This window comes from Nicotiana tabacum, chromosome 13 (genome assembly GCF_000715075.1).
Source record: "Nicotiana tabacum cultivar K326 chromosome 13, ASM71507v2, whole genome shotgun sequence".
In the NCBI taxonomy this organism is placed as follows: domain Eukaryota; kingdom Viridiplantae; phylum Streptophyta; class Magnoliopsida; order Solanales; family Solanaceae; genus Nicotiana; species Nicotiana tabacum.
Window position 1 is genome coordinate 23851323 of NC_134092.1, and position 20269 is coordinate 23871591.

Genomic DNA, 20269 nt, shown 5'->3' on the forward strand with positions numbered 1-20269 from the left:
CATGGTTGCTTGACTGGATTGTTTATGTTATTCAAGGGCCCGTTTGGCCATAAACAAAATTCATTTTTTCCAAAAGAATCACATTTCGAAATTAGTGTTATAAAATTTTCAATTGAAGATAATTTCGGAACTTTTTCGAAAATTTGAAAAACTCCAAAAAGTTGTTTTTCAAAATTCACTTCAAATCACTCACAAAAAATCAAAAACGACCCAAAATTGTATTCATGTCCAAACACAACTCTAATTTTCAAATATCATTTTCACTTAATTTTTTTTAGTTTTTTCCGAAATTTTATAACTCTTATGCCCAAACGCCCACCAAGATGGTCAAAGTGAAAAAAGGCTGCTGGTGAGAAGATTATTTATGTTAATTACACTATCTAATTGACGTATGAAATTCATAGGATATATATATGAGTAATTCAAAGGATAAATATAAATATTTGATAGGATTCGATTCATTTTAATAATGAACAAAACAAATAGGATTGATTATGTATCACAATTTCATCACTACATCGAAGGCTTTTTTGTAAATATATTGATAAGATAGCTTGGTATCCAAACATAAAGAATTATGATCCTTCTTGTGTACATAAGAAATTGGGTGGGTATAGGGCATATAACAAAAAGGGTTTCCTCGATCATAAAATAAAAAAAGAAAAAGTAGACAGGAACAGTTTGATTCTTTAAACAAGCAGATCGATAAGATTAGCAGGATTATAGTCCCACTTGTTCAAATTAGACTATAAATTTTTTTTATTACGGAGAATCCAAACTTAGAGAGTTTTTTTTACTAGAGTAATTTTCATTTATACCTATAGTGTTTATAACTTAAGCTCTTTACTGATTTTGTGGAGATCCTGAACGAATTCAAGGGGGATGAAGCAGAAATAATGTTACGTCCTAAATCATAATGTATAGAATTGGAAATGATTTTACTCCAAAAATACTAAAATAGGGATCACGAATGGGACAACGTTATTGTTCCTGTCTAGTATGCCCTACCCCAACTAATGATTTTTCACTGTGAAAAAAATTGGTCTAACTTGGCTGATACAGTGGAAGCCATGTAGAGGTATATATGGACTTATTTTAATTATTCAAGGGCATGCTTCAAATTATTGCAAAGGATATATATAAACTAATTTGATAGTAACGAATCACTGTTCGCGACCTACGATTCTACACATTTTTTCTTTTTCTTTTTACTTGTATGACTAAGATGTCTCTTATTTCTCGAAAAAGTGATTCGATTAATGGGATTTGGTATGAGATCCATAATCTCGATGAGATTGATATTCCAATCTTTCTTCTTAGAACGTATTTATTTGACTCCATAAGTGGGACCAAGCTTGTTGCCGCCAGAAGCATAACCCCGTATTTCTTCTAGAGAATCTCCTAATTGTTCCAGAGCAACTAGAAAGAGATTTTTTAACCAGAAAAAATTCGAATATAAAATATCTATCCGGAAGTTTTCGCAACTCAATCATCTTTTGTTGGTCTACATCACATCAGGCAACTATTAGAAGGATGGACAAATATGAGAGAATATCAACTATGTAGGAGCTTCTTACTCTTACGCCTTTCAAAGAAGTCGAAATAGAAAGGGGAATGAACCAAAAGTAAACAGTAAAAAAAAACAAATCAAATATTTCTGTGGTAAATTTCAACCTTTTCTTTGAAAAGAAAACAGAAGATTCAACAAAGCAAAAAGGCAGCCATCATAAGTTGCTTCATAAAATGACCAAGTCAAATTAAGTGTCTTTAATAGGATTTTTTTAGAAATATCTTTGCCAGCTTATGACCAAGAAAGCCACACAACTACATAAACAATTATCACATGAAACATCCCAACTCAACTCTAATCCCTTAACCTGTCAAAACCTCAAAGCCTAATCCCAACTTCTCAAAAATTTGTTTGTCTTAAATCCAAAAATTCCTCAATCTTTTAGTGAATCATTTAGTGGATCTTAGATTGAATATGATTCTAGAGTTCTTCAAAGACCTCTGCTTGAAAAGTGGAAACTTCTTCAAGAATATCTTTCCTAACAAAGATCAAGAAAATGAGGCTCAGATTATTGATTTTGAAAGGAGTCCTAATAAAGATCAAGAAAATAGAGGAATTGATGAATCTCAGTTAAGGCTGGAGAGATTTAAGGTGAAAACTCCAGAGGTCAAATCAACAGGAGTTGGCCAAGGTGGTCCAAAGACTTCTAGTTCCAAATAGCTGACAAAGCGGATTTAGGATTTTAATTCTATAGGTTCAGGACTCGGGTTGCGATCACTGAACCTATCACCTTGTTTGAGTTCTGGATTTATAGTTTTGACTACAATGTCATAGACATCACGTACAAATGAACCCACACCCACACTACTAAATCCGCCCCTGTTCTTTAAGAACAAGAAGGATCATGTCATTAAAAATTTTGCTTTTGCCTTTATGCAGAAGCAAACTTTAAAAGCTTATTCTTTTTTGGAGTATATATCATGTTGAGATCCATATATGGTTCATGTTTAATCATGTACTTAGACATATGTGATATACAAGATTCAGTTTTGCAAACATTCAATGCATAAATGTGTAGAAAGTTAGTGTAGGAAATAAATAACTTGTAGACGGTAAAACTTCTCATTGCATAAATTAAACAATAGAAAAAGTAGAAATGCCCAGTCAAGTACAAAGAAAGTTTCTCCCCTTCTACCTTATGTCACTTATGTAAGATTGATGAACTACTAGGATCATGTAACTAGTGTTACTTTGGTAAAGATGATCCCATAACTAAACCCAGGTGTTTTGTTTTAAACAACGATATCTTGGGAAACAATACTCTCCACATTCTAACAGAAGAATACAGTGAATAGAGGATTCTGCTATATTAATACATCAAACATTTTCTCTTATTGCTGCTACTACCTATATTTTCCATTTTCTGAAGGAAAAAAAAAAAAAAGTATGCTATTCACTCTCTTCATCGCTGTCCACCACGTCAAGATGATTCATATTCTTCTCCAAAGGAGGAAGTCCATCGTCCGAATCATTGGAAGAATTTTCACCTTCACTGTGAGATCCAGTGTCTTCTGCTTTTATAGTTTGAGGAATATTTGAGGTTTGTGAGGAAAGCCACTCGTTCTGAGTTGAAACAATATCAGCACTCGTCTTACATCCTGAGTATGCCTTCAAAAGTTCTTTATTTAGGGACAAGAATGCATGACCCCATTTGAACTTGCTGAGCAGTAGGTTTCCAGTTTCCTCCTCACCGCAAATAATTAAACCTGCTGCTAAAGCCTCGACACAAGATAGCTCACACGGACGACCATAGTTTACTGGATTTGCTGCTACCAACCATGGTAATAGACGAGGAGCAGCACAACGTAGTTTTGTGAAAGGTACATCATCCAAGCGAGCCCATGAGCAATCGACTACAGCTAACCCCCTTCGATCAAGTAAACTACTATCTTCTCTTGAGATACACTGTGATCCAGTGGGACTTAAACAAATGCCGCCAAATCCAGTACCAACGCGCAGCTCTTTCAACAAACCAAATCTTGCAAGCTTCCGTCCAGTGCACCTTTTAGCATCGCACTGACCAAAATCCCACATAGCCAGCTGAACTCTTGGTCCTGTTGGTTCCTCTTCTTCCACAAGTTCTGCGGGTAAAGACTCTTCAACCCTGAGAGAATCAACAGGTTGACGGGTGCGGCTGGATTCTCCTCGATGAGAGAGGTGATGGGTTTTACGCCTTTGCTTGTTACCACCCATCGCTAACGTCCTAACGTATTTGATTGTACTTCTTGAAATACTATTTCGATGGTGTTTGCCACTTAAGAAACTTCCAGTAACTGATCAATTTCTCTTATTTTCTCATAATCTGCATATTGTCAATGATTCACTGAGATAAATAGCTTATATAATAAAAAATTCTTCTATCAAGTGGATCAAAATATTGAAAGAAAGATGAACTACATTCTGCCTACAGAGGCAGAGTCAGCATTTCAACTTTATACGCTCTGGATTTTGGAACGACGACTTCAAGTGCTAATAATTGGGTTCTAAATTTAATGTGTACAAATTTACTAAATTTCGTAACACTTATACTTATTGTTGTTGTTGTAATACACTGTTTGAGCAAAAGTTACAGGGTTCGGCTAAACCCGTATCTGGGCTTCTGCCTCTGTCCCTGGCTGCCTGAAGGGCATTCATTGCTATTGCAACTTTAACGATGCAGCAACAAGATTGGAATTGAGATATATGAATACAATCAATACACCTTATTGACTTAGACACTTAAACAATTCATAACCCCAAACCTCGTTTAAGTGACAATTGACTTCTGTAACAAAAAGACCCCCTTTATATGGTGCCAATTTATGAAAGACCATCGCTCCAGGTAGTGATATTATCAGAGGAAAAGTTGGTTACAAGAACAATTAATGATTCTGTCCAAAAAGAGGCAATGATTAAAGTGTTCCTTTTATACTATAAATCAATGAAGATTGCCAGCAAACATTGAATAATGAAAGGAAATGGTCCATAGTTTTTTTAACTTACTGTTGATTCCACTATTCCTGCAAATGCACTATGAGGCTAAATGTCAGCTTGCTTTTTCTTTAATTATGTGGTTTTATTGAACCTATAATATATATGTTTTTAAATTGGCATAATGGACTGCAGTTATGTATACTGTGTTAGTGTATCTATCTTTACTATACGAATATTTCAAAACTTCATTCCTCGTAATGTTTTCTTACATTTTATAGTTACTAAGTAATGAGAGATTTCACTTTAAAATCAAAAGGAAAAACCAACTTCATTGGCTTCAAGAACTCTTAACAACCTAACCATTAATCCATATCTGATAACCCACTCAGGAATATATCTGTTTGGCCATTATAAGAAAAAACTCAAATGACACCACAAGTACTCGGGAATATACCTGTAGTTCGTCTAGTAAAACATGTTTGGGCATGGAGAATTGGAAATTATAAAGTTAATTTCACTCCTCTTTTCTACTGTTAGTAGCAGTGGTAGTAGCAGTGGTAGCGGTCATATAGGCTCTACACTATAGATCAGGAGTTAGCTTGTTTGAGATTTTTGATGAAAGGTTATTTGGGGGAGAAGGATCGATCAATGGTGGATGTAGATGAACCCAGTATTTTCGACACGAAGCATGAACATGTGTGTGAAAAATCATTAAAAGTTTAATAAATACTTCTTCTGTCCCATTTTTATATGGCATACTTCCTTTCCTAGTCGGTCCTAAAAAGAACACCTTTCTATATTTAGAAATATGTCAACTTAAAAAGTTTCCATTTTACCCTTAATGACCTGACTTACAGTATACAAATGTATATGACTTACTTTAAACCACAAGTTTCAAAAGTTTGTCGGGTTTTTTCTCCTTAAACTCTAATGAAATACAAATGGGACGGAGGTAGAATCTAACTAACCTAAGGGAAATCTAACAAAAATAGATCCCCAAAACTTGATTTGAACATACAATCAAAAAAAATACAACCCAAAAAAGCACAAAGAGAAACACAAACACAGAGCAGCTCACATGAATCGCACCAAAAAAATTACAGCAATAATTTCGACAAGAGAACAACAATATATGGAGACATATCAGAATAACTTACAAGGACGAAGCACAGAACATAGGCTTTTAGAAACGAAGTGAAAGAAGCGCAGCCAGGGTTTCGAAGGAGCAAAAACTTTGGTGAAAGAACAGCAATTCTGAAGTCACATAATGAAAGAGAAAATGACAAAAATGGTCTATTATGTTCCGGCTACGTTCAAAATGGTACTTAAATTTACTTTTAAGCAGCGTAGGTCGTCTAAACTTTCAAAAGAGAGCATTTTTGGTATCTATCAAATCATTAATAAACTTTCATTTTTATATTTAACGACAACTTTGAAGAAAAATATTAAGGAGATCAAACATTGAGTTTCCCCTATAAAATGGACACTAACCAAACTTGCAAGCAGGTAAACCCAACCTATGGCCTTACAAGACTATACAAAGCATTATGGATATGTACATTATCTGCATATCACCTTTTTGTATTAAAAAAGAATATTCACAATCTACTGCTTACCTCATAGAGCCGTTTCACCTTCTAATGCGTCCTGCTTTCCCCCGGCATCCTCGCCATCTTCACTCTGGAATAGGTAAGGGTATTTATACTTCATCTCCTCTTCTGCTTCCCATGTCATTTCTTCTATATTCTTGTTCCTCCACAATACTTTGACGGAAGCTACATCCTTTGTTCTCAGCTTGCGGACTTGTCGATCTAATATAACCACTGGCACTTCTTCATATGATAGATCCTCTGTAATTTGTACATCTTTGATAGGGACGACCAGAGAAGGGTCTCTAATACATTTCCTCAACAAAGATACATGGAATATCGGGTGGACAAATTCCAATTCGGATGGCAATTCTAACTCATAATCAACCTGTCCAATTCGTCGAAGAATTTTGTACGGCCCAATATACCGCGGACTCAGCTTACCCTTCTTCCCAAAATGCATAACACCCTTCATCGGTGAGATCTTCAGGAAAACCCAATCACCAACCTCAAATTCCAGATCACGATGTCGGACATTGGAATAAGACTTTTGCCTGCTTTGTGCCGTCCTCAGTCGCTCTTGTATCACTTTCACCTTCTAAATGGATTGGTGAATCAAATCTGGCCCATATAATTCTGTCTCACCGACTTTGAACCATCCAACTGGTGATCTACATCTCCTCCTGTACAGTGCCTTATACAGGGCCATCTTAATACTAGAATGGTAGCTATTATTGTAGGCGAATTCTATGAGTGCCAGATAGTCATCCGAATTCCCCTTAAAATCTAGAACACATGCTCGTAGCATATCTTCAAGCGTCTGAATGGTACGTTCAGCCTGTCCATCAGTCTGCGGATGGAATGCAGTGCTCAGATTCACTTGTGTGCCTAAACCCTTCTAAAAAGACCTCTAAAAGTTAGCCGTAAATTGAGCTCCTCAGTCTGATATAATAGATACTGTCACACCATGAAGCCTAACAATCTCCTTGATATACAACTTCACATAATCTTCAGCCGTGTAAGTTGTCTTAACTGGTAGAAAATGGGCAGATTTTGTAAGTCGATCAACTATCATCCAGATGGAGTCAAACTTATGATAAGAGCGAGGTAATCCAATAATGAAGTGCATATTAATCACCTCCCATTTCCAGGTCAGAATCTCTATATTCTGAATCAATACACTGGGTTTCTGATGCTCGATCTTTACTTGTTGACAATTAGGACATTGGGCTACAAATTCTGCAATAGACTTCTTCATGTTATCCCACCAATACTGCTCCTATACATCATGATACATCTTTGTCGAGCCGAGATGGATAGAATATCGGGACTGATGAATCTCAATCATAATCTTCTCTCGCAACCCTGCCACACTAGGCACACATAATCGGCCCTGGTATCTCAGTGTCCCATCTCCTCCGATCTCAAAAGCTGTAATCTTACACTGCTGAATGCCCTCTGTCAATCTTACTAAGGTAGGATCTTCATATTGTCGTGCTTTTACCTCGGCTACCAAAGATGATTCTGTTGTATTCTGTATAATAGCACCTCCGTCATCAGAGTCTAACAATCTGATTCTCATATTGGCCAGTTGGTGAAGCTCTTTGGTCAACCCTTGTCTACCTGCCTCAATGTGTATTAAGCTTCCCATTGACTTACGGCTGAGAGCGTCTGCCACAACATTGGCTTTACCGGGATGGTACAATATCTCGACGTCGTAGTCTTTCAGCAATTCAAGCCACCTATGCTGCCTCAAATTCAACTCCTTCTGCTTGAAGATGTATTGTAAACTCTTGTGATCTGTATAGAAGTCAACATGGACGCCGTATAAGTAGTGCCGCCATATCTTCAAAGCATATATTACTGCAGCCAATTCCAAATCATGAGTCGAGTAGTTCTTTTCATGCTTCTTTAATTGTCTTGATGCATAAGCAATCACCTTCCCACGTTGCATCAATATGCACCCCAAACCTATACCTAAGGCATCACAATATACCACATAACCTTCTGGTCCTTCTGCGAGAGTGAGCACTAGCGCGGATGTCAATCGATTCTTTAGCTCCTGAAAACTACGTTCACAAGCGTCAGACCACTCGAACTTGGTACCTTTCTGTGTTAACTTAGTCAATGGTGCTGACATAGAGGAAAACCCTTCTATAAACTGCGTATAATATCCTGCTAGCCCCAGGAAGCTGCGGACTTCTGACAGTGTTGTAGGTCTCGCCCAATTCTTCACTGCATCGATCTTCTGAGTGTTGACACTAATACCCTTATCAGATATCACATGGCCAAGGAATGCTACTGAGTTCATCCAGAATTCACATTTGGAGAGCTTAGCATATAACTTATGATCCTGAAGGGTCTGTAATACTATCCGCAAGTGGCCCGCATGTTCCGCCTCCGAACGAGAATACACCAGAATGCCATCAATGAATACGATCACGAACACCTCAAGATAGGTCCGGAATACACTATTCATGAGATCCATAAAAGCTGTTGGGGAATTTATTAGCCCGAACGACATCACCAAGAACTCAAAGTGCCCATATCTTGTCCGGAAGGCCGTCTTTGGAATATCTTTCTCCTTAACCCTCACCTGATGATACCCTGAATATAAGTCAATCTTGGAGAAATACTTGGCACACTAGTGTTGGTCAAACAGGTAATCAATCCTTGGAAGTGGATACTTGTTCTTTATAGTAAACTTATTCAACTGTCGATAATCGATACACATACTTAACGACCCATCTTTCTTCCCCACGAACAAGACTGGCGCACCCCAAGGTGAAGTGCTAGGCCTAATGAAACCCTTGTCCAGCAAGTCCTTCAACTGCGCCTTCAACTCTCACAACTCTGTCGGGGCCATCCTGTATGGAGGGATAGAGATCGGTTGAGTGTCAGGCAACGTATCAATGCCAAACTCAATCTCCCTTTGAGGAGGAAGGCCTGGGAGTTCATATGGGAAAAATCTGGAAATTCATTGACCATGGGGATTGATTGTAGAGTAGGCGGTTTCGCCTCTACATCCTTAGTGCGAACAAGATGATAAATGTAACCTTTTGAGATCATCTTCCTTACCTTAAGATAGGAAATAAACCTACCTTTCGGCGTAGCAATGTTCCCCTTCTATTCAATGGCGGGTTCACCAGGAAACTGAAACCTAACCATCTTCGTACGACAGTCAACATTTGCATAGCATGAGGCCAACCAGTCCATTCCCATTATCACATCGAAATCAACCATTTCTAATTCAAATAAATTTGCCGAGGTTTGACGACTACAAATCATCACAGTGCAACCTCTATATACCCTTCTAGCAATCACAGAATCTCCTATCGGAGTGGATATCACAAGTGGTTTACTTATCAATCCAGGTTCAACGCCAAACTTATTAGCCACAAAGGGTGTAACATATGATAATGTAGATCCCGGATCAATTAGCGCATATACATCATAAGAAAACATAGACAATATACCTGTAACAACATCCGGAGACGACTCGAGATCTTGTCGACCTACTGCACCTCTACCTCTACCACGACCTGTCGACTATTGAAAACCTTGTGCTGGAGGTCGAACTGATAAGGAAGAACCAGACACCGATCCAGTTAGATGATCCATACCACCACCTCCTCTGTTAGGACCATCCTGCATCATATGGCCAGGCTATCCGCAAGAATAGCACGCATCGAAACCTCGACGGCACAGTCCAAAGTGGGACTTACCGCATTGATCACAACGATGTGTTGGGGGTCTCTTCTGACTAGTATCCCTATGATATTGTGAGCCTGATTCCCTCGAACTCTAACCTGAACCAGAAGAAGTAAATCGATCATACCGAGGCCTCTGAAACTGTGAAGGAGCACTAGCTACAGGTGGCGCTGAACTCCTCGAAGACTGGGCCTGATACTGCCTCTGAAGTCATCAGAATACCCTGCAAATCTCGCCCAATTATGCTGGCCCCTATCTTGCTCCCTATCTGCCCTTTGCTGGCGCTTACGATCCTCTAGGGTCTGGGCATAAGCCTGAATACGGGAAATATCCATGCCCTCTACCAAGGAAGCTGTTGTGCACTCATTTATCAGATGTGGTCCCAACCCGTTCACGAACAGGTGCACCCTATCACTCATCTCGGCCACCATATGGGGAGCATACCTTGCTAAAGAATCAAACTGCATACCATACTCTCGTACACTCTTATTACCCTGTCAAAGGTTCAAGAACATATCAGCTCTAGCTCGCCGTATCTCAACTGGCAAGTAGTGATGAAGAAAGGCCTCAAAAAATTCCTTCCACACGGCTGGAGGAGCATTCTGACCCCTAGATCTCTCCCAACTATCAGACCAGAAAACCGTTAAATCCCGTAACCGATAAGAAGCCAACTCTACTGCTTCCGTATCACTTGCATGCATAACCCGCAATGTACGATAAACCTGATCAATAAAAGTTTGCACGTCCTCCTTGGGGTCTGATCCGGTAAACACTGGAGGGTCTAGATTAATAAAATCACGAACTCTCGCACTAACCGGTTTATCAGCAGCACAGGTATTCTACCTCTGAGCCTGAGCAGCTACCAAGTTAGTCAACAACTACACTGCACTGCGCATATCGTGGTCTGTAGTGCCATACGGAGGAACTGGATGTACTGGGTGCCTCCTAATATCCTATGGAGGAGACGGAGAGGTATGAGATGGCATCTGACTCTTAGCCTCACTGTGGCCTGCTCTTGCTGGAGGCACCTGACTAGTACCCTCTCCCACAGCTGTATCAAGTTGTTTACATACATATATATATACATAAACTTTTAAAACATACGCCTCTGTGGGCATCATTATCATCATATTGTACCCGGCCGTAATAAGCTCGGTAAAACGTACCCGGCCATCATAAGGATCGGTAGAATCGTACCCGGCCACGTGGAGCTCGGTAAAACCAAACTGATCAGTGGTTGGACAATAGGTGCCATACCCGGCTGACTATAGCGCGGCTCGGTATAGTAAAATAGATACATATACATGATGCGTGCTGGACTCATTGGAATCACATTTTGAACCTTTCGGAGTGACGTAAGGTCGGTATCCTCCGTACACGTTATTAGGATTAACTCTTCATTAAGAATCTTGTAATAATTAGGAAGTACCAACAACATTGATAACATAAGAGAAGTAACATCAATATCAATCGTTCCATAAGAAGGGCAACAATGTAAGTACTGCTAGCTTCTAAGAGTAGAGTATCTTTGGAAGCTCGTTCATTACAATATGTACAATCGGAGTCGTGCAAAAGAAGGAAAGGGATAGCCTCACATACCTTGTATATACTTACCAACCTCAAGCTATGCAAATGTCACGACTCCTTAGTCTACAATAAGAGAAATGACATTATTATTATCGTTTAAGCATCGTAACTATTATGTATCGACCGCAACCTATTTTACGATGAAACGGACAGCACCTCCCCTATTTATATGACTTCCCACAAGTCAAGACAATCACCAAACAGCCCAAACAACATCAACAATAATCACTTTGAGCCTCCTAAAATAGTCCACCAACCAACAACATTACTACCAAGCCTTTCGATATATATTTCACAAGTTTTAGCTTCAACGACTTAGCCGCAACTTGGATAATCTTAAATACACATAGAGTAAGAGGTTCCTTACCTTTAAACAGAAATAAAAACTCCAATTTGACCTTAATTTTCCACGAAATATCCCTCCAATTCTCCCCCAAGAACAAGGAAGTGAAACTAGGAATCAATTCGCATTTGTCGGCACTAGAATTACTTTAGAAGACTTGAAATCATCTAGGGTTGATATTAAAAACTTGAGGGAGTATTTACAGAACATAAAACACTTAAAACAACCTCCCACATGAGCTGGAACAACACAAAAATCAGCAACAATAAGAAGAACAAGAAACTTACTAGTGCCACGGGATTCCCGACACTTGATTTGTGTTGTTTGCCCTTTGTTTGGGTCTTGGATCACGAGAGAACCTTGAGAGAGTGTTTTTAGGGTTCTAAGGTCTGAATATACTGAAAACTAATGACTTAAAACGGGGTTGAGGCATCTTATATATATCCATATGACTTAAACCGCCTATGTGGGCCCAATAGAGAGCTGCTTGGCGCAGTCTCGCAAAAACGCGAATATCTCTCTATTCCGAGATCGTATCAACAAACAGTTTAATGCATTGGAAACTATACTCATAGATCTTCAATTTTGTAGGTAGATCATCCCAAAATTGCAAGTACATTGGGAGAAAAATGTAGTAACATTTGACCTAAAGTTTAAGTAAAATTATAAACGTAAGTTGCGACAACTTTTGTCGACTTTTGTTTCATAACTCGCTTGAATTCAAGACTTATGATACGGATATTATATGATTCAAATACATTAAAACATAACCTCTTGAGACAATTAATCACCTCTAGTTTTACCCGAAAATACAGGTTACAACATCCTTGATTCGTTTAACTTCTAATACTTGTTAACCACTCTTATACACCCTTGTATCGTTTAAGACCAATAGGATTAACTTCTTATCATCTAAAAGATAATATATTCTTGGATTTATGTCGACTAACTTAAGGCGTGATCTAAGGCACGCGAATTAGGGTTGTAACAGTTCCAATGGTCTGATGTTTGCGAGACGAGCTTTCAGAAGCTCAAGATAGCTTTAACTACAACACCGATTTTAGTGTTGCCATCCGGTTCGAGGATGTATATTATGTATTGCGACGCTTCATGCATTGGACTGGGTTCTGTATTGATATAGGAGGGGCGAGTTATTGCATATGCTTTACGTCAGCTAAAGCCCACGAGAAGCATTACACCATACATGATTCAAAATTAGCCGTGATAATTCATGCTCCCAAGATCTGGAGGCATTTTCTTTATGGGTGTCTTGTGAAGTTTACACCGATCATCGTAGCTTGCAGCATTTGTTTAAGCAGAGGGATTATAATTTGAGATAGAACAGGTGGCTTGAGTTACTGAAGGACTATGATATTACCATTCTTTACCATCTAGGTAAGGCGAATGTGATTGCGAACGCCTTGAGCAAAAAGGCCGAGAGTATGGGTAGTTTGGCATTTATTTCAGCAGAGGAGAGCCCATTGGATTTAGACATTCAGTCCTTAGCTAAAAGACTTGTGAGGTTGGATATTTCAAAGCCTAGTCGAGTTCTTGCATGTATTATGTCTTAGTCTTCATTATTTGAGCGGATCAAGGCTCGTCAATATGATGATCCGCACCTTTTGATTCTTATAGAGACGATACTACGAGGTGGTGTCAAGGAGGTTACTATCGGCGAGGATGGGGTTCTGCGACTCCAGGGTTACTTATGTGTTCCTAATGTTGATGGCTTGAGGGAGGAGATTCTAGAGGAGGCACACAATTCTTGGTATTCTATCTATACTGGTGCTATGAAGATGTATCGCGACCTAAGGCAGCATTATTGGTGGCGGTGGATGAAGAAGGACATATTTAAGTATGTAGTGAGGTGTATAAATTGCCAGCAAGTTAAGTATGAGCACCAAAGGCGAGGTGGCCTACTCCAGCAGTTGGTTATACCAGAGTGGAAATAGAAGCCGATCACTATAGACTTTGTAGTTGGGTTGTCACGTACATTGAGGAAGTTTGATGTCGTTTGGGTCATTGTCGATAGGATGACCAAGTCGGCACACTTTATTTCGGTGGTGACTACGTACTTTTCAATGAGATTGGCCCAGATTTACATTCAGGAGATTGTGTAGTTGCATGATGTGCCTGTGTCCATCATTTCAAATAGTGGCCCTCAGTTCACTACGTATTTTTGGAGAACAGTACAGAGTGAGTTGGGCACCCGGGTAGAGCTCAGCACAGACTTCATCCGCAGGCCAATGTATAGTCGGAGTGGACAGTTCATATTCTGGAGGATATGCTCAGAGCGTGTGTGATTGATTTTGGAGGTTAGTGGAATCGATTCTTTCCTTTGGCCGAGTTTGCTTATAACAACAATTATCAGTCCAGGATCGAGATGGCTCCATTTGAGGCTTTATATAGTCGGCAATATCGTTCGTCCATCGGATGGTTTGAGCTCGGTGAGGCTAAGTTAATTAGCACCGATTTAGGGAAGGATACCTTGGAGAAGGTAAAGTTGATTGAGGAGCGGCTTCGCATAACACAGTCCATATAGAAGAGTAACACGGATCAGACGATACGTGATTTATCATTTATGGTGGGCGAGAAGGTTCTCTTGAAAGTCTCGTCGATGAAGGGTATCATGAAGTTCGGGAAGAAGGGCAAGTTGAGCCCAAGGTTTATTGGCCCATTTGAATTGTTGAGGCGAGTTGGGGAGGGTTGCTTATGAGCTTGCTTTGCCTCCCAGTCTATCAGAAGTTCATCCGGTCTTCCATGTGTCTATTCTCCATAAGTACCATGCTAGTTGCTATTGTTGACAGGCAGGTTTGCTAGTTGAGGTCTAAGAAGATTTTTGCGGTAAAGGTCCAGTGGAAGGGTCAACCAGTCGATGAGGCAACTTGGGAGACAGAGGAAGACATGCAGAACAGATATCCACACCTATTTAGGACTCTACGTACGATTCTAGACCCATTCGAGAACGAACGTTTGTTTAAGAGGTGGAGAATGTAACGACTCGACCGGTTATGTTTCTTTCTATATTCCTGTTTCCCTAATTAAGACTTTCGGTATGTGTTTTTACTGTTTTATGACTTATGGGGATGGTTGGTTTAGGTTTGGAAAGGTTCGGGTTGAAATCGGAATACTTAGTTCTTTAATAGTGGCATGTTTGATCAAGTTTGGCTTGAGTCAACATTTGAGTAAACAACTCATAATTGGGATTTGATGGTTCCAATAAGTTTGTATGATGATTTTGGACTTGGGCATTTTTTCGGATAGGGTTTCGGGTGATCCGGGAACATTTCGGCGCTTAATGTTGAAAGTTGGTTCATTAAAGATTTTCTATTTTTTTATTTTCTTTTTAGTAGACTTTAGTGTTATCGAGATTTGTTTAGGATTCTGAGCCTAGGAATATTTCTGTATGGTAATTTTTGACTTGTACGCAAAAGTTGGTGTCATTCCGAGGTATGATTCGGCGAGTTCGAAGTTAAGAAGTTTGAAGTTCATAAGTTGATTCAACTTGATTTTGTGGTGCAATTCTTTGTTTTAATGTTGTTTTACGTGTTTTGAAGGCTTGAGTAGGTCTATATTAGGTATACAGACTTGTTGGTGTGTATGGACCGGGTCCAAGAGGGCTCCGGTGCTTTTCGGACCGCCCAGAGCTAAGTCCAGAACTACTGGTGTGGTGGTTCTGGTTTCCTTCTTCGCGAACGAGGAAGGTCCCTCGCGTTCGCGATGAAGGATTTTTGGACTGGACGCTTTTTCTCTTCGCGTTCGCAAAGAAAGGGTCGCGTTCGCGAAGGCTTGGAACTAGTGGCCTTGCGTTCGTGGTCGACTCCTCGCGTTCGCATAGAAGACCTGGGCCTGGGCAGCTCCGTTGCCTTTCGCATTAGCGAATGGAGTCACGCGTTCGCGATGAGTGGGCGGCTCAGTTCATCTCGTTCATGGAGAGGACTTTTCTGGGTTCGCGAATTTTGCCTTCGCGATCGCGAGAGCTTTTCCGTGATTGCGAAGAAGGCAGACCAGGGGAGTGTGCATTTAATTCGGGACATAGCCTATTTTCCACAGTTTCACTTGGTCTTGGGAGATTTTGAGAGAACTTTTGTGGGAGATTCTCATCAACATCACAAAGTAAGTAAACTCTACTCATTTTTAAGTTAAATTCGCGAATTATAGGTAGATTAAATATGAAAAATTAGTGAAATTTGTGAAGTTTTGTGAAGAACCTAGAGTTTAAGTAAAATTGAGATTTGATCATGGATTTGGTTATGAAAATTGGAATGAATTATATATTTGAGTTCGGGAGGTCATGGGTAGCATTTATCTTCGAAAGTTTTCGAAATCCGGGCACCTGAGTCCGGGGGTGAATTTTAGAAATCTTCCAAATTAGGTTCGACACTGACATGAGGCTTTTAGAGTGATTTGTGGACCAGAAAGAGGACCTGGGAACGAGGTAAGTGTCTTGCCTAATGTTGCAGGAGGAAATTAACCCCATAGGTGTTTAAATTGCTATTTTCTACCAAACTATGGGTGCTACGTACACACGAAGTGATAAGAGTCTGTGCGTAGCTAAAATTCTAGTTATGTTCGGGTAGACATAGGCCTTTATCATTCCACTACTTGCACTATTTGGACTCAACTTGCTAGTTTAATGGCTTGTATTTAATAAGTAAAATTTGGTTAAAGATTATGTTGAATTGAGCCTCACTGCTTAGAGAGTTGATGGAGTTCTTAGAGAGTTTTGTATATTCTACTAGATGCTCGTGCACTTGTGACACCGGATATTTGGAATTTTAGTAGACACACATGGGTTTTGATTATTTAATCCACTATCTTATTTACCCGTTTAGTTATGCTTTACATTACTACGCTCACCTACTATTTGTTTTCGCATTTAATAAAAATCAAAAACTTTAAAGTTATTAAAAATGAGAAATTAAATGGGTAGTTCACTGTTGGCTTGCCTAGCAACGACGTTGGGCGACATCATGGTCTATAGTGGAAATTAGGCCGTGACATAATTATTTTACAACAATTCATTAAAAAGGAAACTTACTTGATGGCACTTAGATATCCATAATAAACTACCTGCTGGTTGCCTTTGATGAAAGATATATGCTAAAACCTTTTCATGGAATAATATAAGAAGTTCAAGAAAAACAAAAGGTGTATATCCCGGAATAGCTAGATGGTGTGGGTGGAATTAACACCAAGCTGATATATAGACACTTAATCATTATCAGATGATAGCTACTTCAAATATATCAATCGAACCAACATGAAATACTGAACATATCAAAGGTTTTTTGGACCTTGGTCGACCTTGTATAGTATTAGTAAGTGAATATTTTTAACCATCCTTCATTAAGAATTATATATGAATTTTCTTTTATTAGCATAACTTTTTTTCTTCAAAACTCAAATGATATTAGCTTGATCGATACAAGAAAGAGATCTATTATGATTAATTTCAAATATCACTCGAACCAACACGAAGACAAAAGTAGCTATAGATAGCATATAAATTATGATCGAATACAAAGGTTTTAAGGAATAGATAAATACTATCAAACACCCTTCACTATATCAGATACTACCTTTTTGTTAGCATAAAGCTTTATTTCAAAATTCAAACACATATCCACCTAATCGGTACATGAAAGAAATCAATTCTATTGGATTATTCAGATCAAATATAAATGTTTTCCCTTCACTACCATAAAACCCTAGTTGGTGGTATCATCAAGGTCACCTTCAAAGGCCCAAGGAGTTTCCCTTTTAAACTCTGCCACTTCTTCTGAGGTGAAATCACTTTCAATTTTAAAAAACTTCTGAACGGCTTCAACGCTCTTGTCCTTTATTCTGTCAGCCACAGCCTGGCAACAGAATTCCAGCAAACAACTGATTTTCAGATAATTTACTGCCACAGTTATGTCAAGTAGTTCCTCTAAAACAACATTCACAAACTCTCTCTGGAAATTCTTGAAGTCTTCTTTGTTCGAGGTAGCAGTGAGCTCCACATGTTTCTTGAGGTATTCAATGATTTTAACCAGCGTCTTGCTTTTGATGCTAGGCAATGGGATGGTGGAAACACGTTCCTCTTTCACCATGGTCTTGATAAGATCAGACTGTAAGACCAAAGATTCCTCAACATAAAATTCTTCGTTATCACCGCTCTTCAATGTCAACATTTTCTTTTCTCCCGTTGTTGATGATGCCATGATAAGAACTTATCAACTTTTTTATTTCTTTTTCTTGGAAGACACATTTGGGGAACCAAATGATGTATAAATAATGGTACAAGAGATTTTCTTAATCGGATCATACTTAAAGGATATGGAAGGAATTCTTTGTCATAAATTTCTTACTAGAATTATCTTTACTTGTAATCTGTTTATGGATCACAATATAAGTATGTGATTGAATACTATAAGCCAATCGCATTTATTTAATTCATTTCGTGAGTTTTGTGCTCTAAAAGATTTAAACTTAATCAATTCATTAATAAGCAGTTCTTTGAACTCAAATCCCGCATAGGGTCATCATCATCAACAACATATCAACTTCGAAATTTGAAGTTTAAATTAAAAATGTACTAAATAGTGGGAAAAAAATTACATGTTTATATATTAATACGTACTTATAAACTAGGATGGCATTTTGCTAAATCTACCACTCTTACAGTCTAAAAGAAAATTCATGAGAAAAGAAATTTTCGAAATTCTTCCATTTTAAATAACTAACTTAATGGTAACTAATAATAATGATACAAGAAATTTCCTTAATCGGATTAAACGCTAAATTATATCATGGAAGGAAATCCCTTTGGTATAAATTTTTCCTAAAGATATCTTTGTTAATTATAAATTTGCATGCATCACAATGTAATTTGGTCATCAGTTGATGAATAGTATAACAATCTCCTTTTTTATATAAATTGAAACACGATAGTGCGTTTTATGAATGTCTTCTTATTATTCATTACAATTTTACGATTAAGGTAGTTCAGTGGATGAAGATTTTGTGTTCTTGTAGCATAGAGGACATGTGGTCCATATTTCCAAACGAAGTCTATAAAGAATAGAAATGAGCATTATTTAAAATCAAGATTTTACTGATCTTAATATATATTATGTTTGGATATTGCATTAAGGGAAAGTGAAACCAATCACAGTAATGAAAACGTTCCATAAAAAGAACCCGACAATTCGTAGATGAACTAATCAGCCTTGCTTTGCCAAAACAATTCCTTCTTATTCTTCTATTTATTGATTTTGGGGCAAGAAGCATTTAGTTCTATGTCTTAAGCATGATTAGGATTAGGAAAAGGATTGCGCCTAGATAGTTAGGCAACGAGGGAAACTTAGCTGATGCATAGTGCATTACTAGGGAGAAGCCGAATATTTGCCACTTTTAAGAAAGTATTTTCAAACTTAATGTCACATCTTCTACTTCAAATAAGGCAGGTGCTAAAGGTGTTGCTTTAGAAAAATCACCTAACTTAGTACGTAAGGACACTTATTGCACATGAAGTCTCTCAATCCTTGACTATTGCTAATGAGATTTAGAAAGTCCCAAGCTGGTTTCTATAGCAACTTAGCTCCATCCCGTGGTGAATTCAGGACTTTCACAAAGGGTGTCCAAAGTTTAATACATATGTTTAAAATTAATTTTTACACATATACACAGTAAAACTTTCTATATAGGATAGTATAATTTTTTGATAAAGGGTGTTCAATTGAACACCCTTCACACCATGTGGCTACACCACTGATTCCATGGTCTGCATCACAATAGATGTCTTTTTATAAAGATAGATCATCACTTCTTCTCCAAAAACCACTTGGCATAACTCCTCTGTGCTCCATTCTTGAATCACATCGATACGTACAACATAGATATACACGAACCATTTAATGTTCCATCTTTTGATTGATCAATGTATTTAATCACTTTGTTTATGATATATTTTGCAATTATATAATTATTAAACATTTTAGTTTGAATTTTGAATACATTCATTAGTTATTGGTTTCATGTAAGTAGCACTTTCTGTTATTGCACCATCTTACTCGAATTATTGCCACATTACTTGCCTTAGCTAATTGGAGGTAGTTGCAGATAGGATGAAGGACAAGTTGCATGAGGTTATACAGATGATATTCAATATTACATGCGATTACAACCAAGAGAAAGAGAACGATTTTCCAGGAACATGCATGGGTCTTTGAAGGAGATATGGACGACTCTCTAAAGAAGGAGGGGAAAAAAGTTAAAGTTTCACCAAAGCTAAACAAACCTTATAAATACAAACCAACGCCCACCTTTCCTTCTTGGTCTAGTGTTATCCTTTTCTTTTCTGCCTTCTCCTAGCCGAAAAGAGTTTTTCATGGCTTCATCACCAACAACAGAGAAGAGGGTTTTAGTCTTAAAAGTCTTCAAATTGTGACGATTTGAACGTGAAGAATCCCTAGCCATCGAGTCCATAACAATGAAGAACATGGTAGAAGACGATTTTTCTACTAACATCTTCCACTCCAGAATGTTAATACTGAAACACTAGTCAAAATC

At 38.3% G+C, this 20269-nt stretch overlaps 2 protein-coding genes across 2 annotated transcripts; both read right to left on the bottom strand.

Annotated features, from left to right (window-relative positions):
• Window positions 1-2779: 2779 nt before the first annotated feature.
• On the bottom strand, window positions 2780-5779 carry LOC107788182 (uncharacterized). Its single transcript, XM_016609855.2, has 2 exons — window positions 5641-5779; window positions 2780-3872 (listed from the first exon to the last, which is right to left on the bottom strand). The coding sequence occupies exon 2, from the start codon at window positions 3761-3763 to the stop codon at window positions 2960-2962; it is 804 nt and encodes a 267-aa protein (XP_016465341.1). The 5' UTR covers window positions 3764-3872; window positions 5641-5779; the 3' UTR covers window positions 2780-2959.
• An 11645-nt stretch (window positions 5780-17424) lies between these two features.
• Window positions 17425-17919, bottom strand: LOC142168023 (SKP1-like protein 1). Its single transcript, XM_075228674.1, has one exon. It carries the CDS (start codon window positions 17917-17919, stop codon window positions 17425-17427), a length of 495 nt encoding a protein of 164 aa, XP_075084775.1.
• Between the last annotated feature and the right edge of the window lie 2350 nt (window positions 17920-20269).

Bases quoted from the DNA above. Each gene is read 5' to 3' on its own strand.
- LOC142168023 (XM_075228674.1), bottom strand. From the start codon at position 17,919: ATGGCATCATCAACAACGGGAGAAAAGAAAATGTTGACATTGAAGAGC.
- LOC107788182 (XM_016609855.2), bottom strand. From the start codon at position 3,763: ATGGGTGGTAACAAGCAAAGGCGTAAAACCCATCACCTCTCTCATCGA.